This window comes from Sinocyclocheilus grahami, unplaced genomic scaffold (assembly GCF_001515645.1).
Source record: "Sinocyclocheilus grahami isolate Dianchi unplaced genomic scaffold, SAMN03320097.WGS_v1.1 scaffold313.1, whole genome shotgun sequence".
Classification (NCBI taxonomy): domain Eukaryota; kingdom Metazoa; phylum Chordata; class Actinopteri; order Cypriniformes; family Cyprinidae; genus Sinocyclocheilus; species Sinocyclocheilus grahami.
In genome coordinates, this window is record NW_015505492.1 from 8,687 (window position 1) to 15,695 (window position 7,009).

The 7,009-nt window shown below is 37.4% G+C and overlaps 1 protein-coding gene across 1 annotated transcript in view; it reads left to right on the forward strand.

Moving 5' to 3' along the window:
- Positions 1–1,945: 1,945 nt before the first annotated feature.
- Positions 1,946–7,009, forward strand: part of LOC107601773 (calcium/calmodulin-dependent protein kinase type II subunit gamma-like) — a gene marked incomplete at its 5' end in the record, with an annotated part of 65,066 nt that continues 60,002 nt past the window's right edge. Inside the window, 2 exons of the mRNA XM_016294066.1 lie at positions 1,946–1,995; positions 2,542–2,636. Of these exons, the coding sequence (XP_016149552.1) occupies positions 1,946–1,995; positions 2,542–2,636 (145 nt within the window). The remainder of the gene's footprint in view (positions 1,996–2,541; positions 2,637–7,009) is intronic.

Consider the following 7,009-nt stretch of genomic DNA (forward strand, 5'->3'; position numbering starts at 1 on the left):
GTAAACAGAAAAATTGAAGTTTACATGCCTGTACATGCTAGCCAATCAGACAAGTTGGAGGCGGCTCTGTGCCAATGGTGTAAGTTTGGGCCTGGGCTACCTGTTTTTCTGAGCTAAAGGGGTGCTCACACTGACAGCTATTTTTGTCTTGAGTGACAGCAACTGATAGCAAAGCGACTACGCTGAACAGAGCTTACTAAAAACCTAAAAGCACGATTTAAACGGTGTCAGTGTGAACGCACCATAATTGGTTAGCATGTTTCATTTAGCCCCTGCTGTTAGATACCATACTACACCATTCTGCTGCCAAAAAGCATCCTTGTCCATTCAAAAGTAGCTGTGTGCTCGGAGTACATTTTTTTCAGCCAGCATTTAAATAGTAAATATTTCAGTATAGTGTAGTAGATGTTTTAGCAGTGCCCGCATCATTTTCAGAGAGCTCTTAAAAGCCATATTTATTTTCCATGTTTGCTGCCATCCACGTCACCGCTCACGATAGTTGCCTATGAGCAAAGATGGCATTTGTTCGTGTAATTTTTGCAAGTATGTTTTGTGCGTAAATCATTTGCAGCAGCTTTAATGATCTTACACACACATCACATGTCCTTATTGAGCAGTCATTAGTCTCTAATTAATCATTTTAAAGGGGACATAACACACAGTTTCACCCAATCGCATGTTGATCTTGAGTACCAATAGAGTAGTATAGCATCGTTCATAGCTCCAAAGAGTCTTTAACATTATCATATTTATAAAAGGAAAAAAAAAAGCTTCGCAAATCCAGCGCAGAACTGGGCCTTGTTTATAAAACGTTCGTCAACAAACACACTCGCAAAACTCCGTTGCTGCCCCGGAAAAACAAACTGCATCCACTGTTCACGTAACGCTGGGTTCTTTAGTAAGCTGAACAAGGTTATCTTTCCCTTACAGCCAAAAACACACTTCTTTGGAGACATTCTTCTCGAGAGAGTCCCGTTCAGTGCAGCCGAATGAAGCGCGTTGATGGGCGCGCTCTCGCTCTGGTCGATGTGTGTGCATGGGCACGCTCTTCCGGGAGAAATGCCCATACAAGGAGTTCCACCCTTCATTATATCACGAAGAGCCAAGCTCAAAAAAACTGTACAAAACCGGAAGGAGTATATTTGACACAGAAATACTCTGTGAAACTTTGGCCATGTTTAGCATGAGAATCCAACTCTTTAACAGTGTAAATAACTCAACATGCATGAAATAGCATTAAGGTGCGTTCAAGTCATGTCGGATAGATCGTATTTACGAGTTGAATGCACATGAACGCCACCACAAAGTCGTTATTACGAGTGGGAAACTCGAAATTTTCTTAAAGCCCGAGTTGTGGGCGTGTCAATGAGAAACATGGCGGAATCGATGGATGCAACGTCTGTAGTTGACGGTAAATTTTTGTTTAAATTGATAGTTTAGTTGTCCTATAAACTTAAATTGGTCATGTTCTTGTTACGCAGCTAGTTGCTATCATTTTTGCACCTATAGGTGAAAAATCTTTTGATTTGCCATGTTGCATGTTTTAAAAATATTAAAAACGCAAAACACACAATGCGAATTCTTTGCTCTTCATTTTCTATAAGCAGAGTCAACAGACCCTGTTGTATTTTCTTGTAATTTATTAAAATTAGGTACACCGCCATCTTGTGCAGACTAAACTGACTTGAACGCACCTGACGTCGTAATTACGACTTCTCAACTCGTAAGTACGAACGTCCCAGGAGGACTTGAACGCGGCATTAGACCGCCCCTTTAAAGATTCTTGCAATACAATGCAATGCAGAACAATGACATAGCTTATTTTATGTAGCACATTTAATGCTAAATTTTTAGTGCCAGTGAATTGTTGTGGTTGCATTCTTTTCCGTCCGATAGAGTGCAACAGTGGGATTCTCCATTGCGGAATTGATTTTGAACGATCTTAAAAACCTTTGAAGACACGCCTGTTGTGAACTACGTGGTTGTTAATAAATGGTATGTACTTTGGTTGAAGTCATCAGCCCACATTGTTTCAATTTATTTTCTAAATAACCACGTTCAACAGTGGAAATCCTGATGAAATTGAAAAACTACATTACCCAGGATTTTGCTGCGAAATCTCCACCAATCAGAAATTCTAAGTAAATAATACTAGTCTCCCTATGCTTTCAAACTACTTAAATGTTTGTATGCATAATCCACATATTTTGCAAAAACATGAAATGTCAACACCTTTAATCAAAAGTTATGTATTTATCTATAATTTTTTTATTTGATTGTCATTTGCAGTGTGATTCACCTCGTAGCTGGTTGTTTTTGTTCGTAGCTTAAAAGCCCTAATCAGACTTGTGGGAAATGTCAAAACTTTACTTCCGGATCCAATGCTGCTGAAATGTGGATGGGCACTATTGCACGCTATGTGCTTCATGTGTAACATTAAGATTATGTAATGTTTTATGCTTAAATCAAATTTCAGGCTTGCTTGATTGTGTTATTATTGACGTGCATTGCTGTTTTTTTTTCTCTTTTATTTTCAAACAGGGGTGCCTTTTCTGTTGTTCGGCGATGTGTAAAGAAATCAACCGGCCAGGAATATGCTGCTAAGATCATCAACACAAAAAAGCTGTCAGCACGAGGTAAGACTTTGCTTTTGCTGCCTGGCTATTGTCTTGCTAGAATGTTCACAAATCCTCATCCTCAATAAACTAAGGTCTCTCTCTTTGATCTAATCAGATCTGCATTATTTGTGATATAGCATACTATCAGACCTGGTCACATATGACTAATTCCCATTTTTTGAACGGTAGACACAGCTCTGAGCACATTCTAATTTAAAGTATCTAAATTTACCAAATGCTTAACAAGAAGCACAGAGATATAATGATATTAGTCCATCAACAATATTGATAATTTGTCTCTGTGCTCTGATCTCAAATGTGTAACAGCTAATGCAGTGAACCTTTTGATGCTACTTCTTTCATTCATTCATTCTCTATCACAGTTGAGTCACTAATCACTGTCAGTATCATCAGTGCTGTTGATGAAAATGGTCAGGATATATGAGCCCCAGTTACTGTTTCTGCTCCAACGCAAACAAAAGCACTGGATCTATTTCGGGGAACGGACACTTTGTGTACCTGTCCTCTTATGGTATCAGGTTGGCCTGTCTTGGGTTGAATTAAATGAAATGGATTTTAATTAAATGACTCTTAGATTGTCAGCTAGACATGGGCATGATTACTCAGAGGTGGCAGCAAAGACTGATCATGATAACACATTAATTGCATTAACTTTGTGTGACCTTTTCACACAGACTGAAATCCATTAACAACTATATGCACATAGCGCTTCATTTTCAATCTAGTGACTTGTTGCGGTGACATTTTGGGTGGATGTTGTGTTGTAATGTAAAAGCAGTTCCCTTCGCCCTTTGTTGGTGTTTTAGGTGAGACTGTGTGAGCCGACGCAAGAGCTGGAGAAATGATTGTACTGTCTGTAGACCTTCAAGCTGAATTACAACAGATCCTGTTCTCATTGTGTGCGTATGTGTATGCTACGGTCCCCATGGATGGCCAGTAAACAACAGATTTATTTAAAAGACCCTTGGACAAAAAACATCAGGTAATTAGATCAGCATAGTTTGGCGACTCTCTTAAGCTTCCTTTCAAGAAACTTGGCAACTGTTTTTCTTCAAACTCTTCATCATGCTGGCTGGCACACTGCATTAAAAAGCAACAGTGCTATTCATCTGGTGAGGCCCACACAAGTGCCAAAGCCGCCTCCTGCGAAATCTCCCCATTCCCTTGGCCTTAATCAAAGCCCAGAGAGATCTCTCGACATGCCAACCTGTTAACGGACACATAAGCTATTATCATCTGTGAGTCATCTTTCAAAGGCCAGGATAGTCTGCAATTACTCAGTCAGATTTTGTTTATACGTTATAGTATATAGAGTGCAGTACGTTCTTGAATGTTGCTGCAGAGTGCTGCAGTCTAATAGTTGTTGTTTAATGGTAGTGCTCCAAAATGGCTTATTAGATTCTTATTCGTATGTTCTCATAAGTGTAGTTTAAGATTTCATTTCAGTTTCACATTAACTTGAACTTCAATTTCTTTAGTACCTGCTTTGCGTAACATTTATAATAGTCCAATGAAATGTAAAGGCAAACATTATGTAAATATAGAGCATATAAAACAATGTGAACTTACATCTGGTTCCTCTGATGTCATTCCACCCCATCTTCTTTTACTTTTGCTTTGAAACATTTGAAGTGTCATGAACTAAGCAGTACTTTTACTGCAGCAATTTAGGTTATTTTCTATTCATACTAATAGATTTGTAGTAGATTAAGTATAAATTACCATGGGTTAAATGTAACTTTAGATTAATGAATGTTCCATGTTATGTCATGATCTCTAATGTATTAAAGTACATTAAATCTAAGGCACTTTAATTGGATAGAGGCAGATCTGAATGCAAGTTTGCAGATTGGACTAAATGATTGGAGAAGTCCTGCAGGCGTCACTAGACAGAAGTCTGTTTTTTCACTGGAAGATCAAGTTATGAGACATTTTGATTAAAAATGACAAGGTCAAAAAATGTGTAAAAAAATTACATCGATGTACATGGATGAATCATTCACTAGAAGATAAATCAAATACATTTAGAAAATAGACAGTAAATTTCCATTTCATGCCGACTTTAATTGAATCTTAATATCTAGTGTTACTGTATTTTATTACTTTATTATTATTAAAACAGTAGACTTTTTCAAACTAAGGACCCTGTATTTTAAACCTGACCTTTAATTACGTACATATAGGGTCACATTAACTTGACATACTTTATAACATAATTTACATTGTAATCATTATTATCAAGTATTTGACTCTACATCAATAATAATTGCATTGTAATAATGATTTACATTGTTTAAATTTCAAATAATGTTCATTTTAGTTGTACATTATCAATTTGAATATGGTATAATGAAACAATTAATGGACATGTAATGTTGTATTTTAACAGATTTTCATTATTTTTAAGAAAAAAAAATTTTTTTGACCCACTCTGATGTAATGTATTCCTACAAAGTTCTGTGGCCATGTGTGGTTTGACTGAACATACAGTACTAATGATAGCATGCTTGCTTGTAGCATGTGTGTGTGTGATGGTGGTCAGTGGTGTGATCCAGGGCAGCGTGGAGCCTGTGGCTGAGACGCAGGCATTGCAAGCATGCAGTGGTGATGTCAGGAGGCGCGTGAAACACTGCTGAATAATTGAGGCGCACAGCCTGCCTTAGCTCTAAATGGAAAAAGAGGCTAGGACCTTCACCACTTTCTGCCTCTTCACATCTCTCTGGCTCCCTCTGACCTCCCTCAGATCAGCAGCAGCATCACGGCCTTGCTGTATTATCAGGGCCCTGGAATGATTCCTCGCTGCTTTCTGCAGGGCGACTGGCAGAGGCCTGATAAATGTAACAGCACTGCTGTGGTGAATCTTTAATGGGACAAACTGTGAATTTTTAATGAACCCCAGCCAAATGGTGTGTGTGTGCACATAAACGGGAAGAGAGTGGGTGATTGCTGAATGTGTATTGGGACACATTTAAAGGAAAGGAACAATTGTGTACATTTTTATGAGCTCTGTGTACCAGTGAGGGCCAGAGGTGTGAAAGGGAAGGAGTTGTTGTTGTTGTTGTTTTTTTGTGCGTGTGTGTGTGTGCTCGCTTGTAAGTTAAGCCTGAATACATGTGTTTGGTTTGTATATGATGTCATTAGATTCTCTTTGGATCACTCTCAAATTATGCAGGATAACAGCATCATCAGGCTTTAGATTAAAGCAAAAGGAAGACAAACCAAATGCTAAGAAGTTTACAGTTTTCAGTTACATGGATATATGGTTTGTAATGAAAGCTTTACATTAATATTATTTCACAAAATGAAAGTTCAAAATGATTAATCATCCAATATTTAGCCATCTTTCTTGATATTATCATCTGATGTAACCATGTCCACATAAATAAATTTGTCTGCTTGGCCAATGTATAAATGTATGTATTATAAAAGATGGCTCTTATGCTTGCCAAGGCTGCATTTAAAAAATATATATAGTAAAAAGAGTAAATGTTACAATTTAAAACAACTGTTTTCCATTTCAATATATTTTTTTAAACCTAATTTATTCCTGTGATGGCAAAGCTGCATTTTCAACGTCATTACTCCAGTCTTCAGTGTCACATGATCCTTCAGAAATCATTCTATAATATGCTCAGGACACAATTCTTGCTATTATCGATGTTCAAAATAGTTGCGCTGTTGATGTTTTTTTGTTTTGTTTTGGAGGTTTTTTCAGGAGAGAATAGATTTGAATAGAAGGTCCAAAAGAACAATATTTATTTGAAATATAGGCCTAAATCTTTTGTAATATTATAAATATTATACTGTCGATTTTTCACTAGTTGCCACTAATTTTCAGAAGTTGTCTCAGATTTTGGACGGTATAGTGTGTAACAGGTGTGAGAGAAGAAGCTCTAAATGATCTTTGGTGAAGAACGAATCTACATAGTCAGTGTCACCTCATACTGTCCTTGCTGTGGCACATGGTTCCTGATTACTATGGCATTATATTTACCTCTATACACAGTGAAGCAGTGGATCGGTGGACTGTATGTACCAATCTCCTGTCACACCCTTCTCAGATGCCTGGAGTTCTACTTTGATGGCGTCACCATGTTTCCTGTAACCTTAGATGAACTCATAGCTAATATTTAATTACAATTGACCAGAAAGGGGTATATAAAAGGAAAACTTCTTTAAGGATGGGTAGTGACGTTTCTCAGTATTTGCTCAGTATCACTTGTTCCAGCCTTAATTAAACAGCATTTCTGATCCCGAGTGTTAAGTTTATCAGTGTTCAAATAGTCACAATGTTTGTTTACCTTGACCATATGTAGACAGATTATAAGGAATGTTCTTGGATCTGTGGAGATTAATAAATCCTGAGTTGA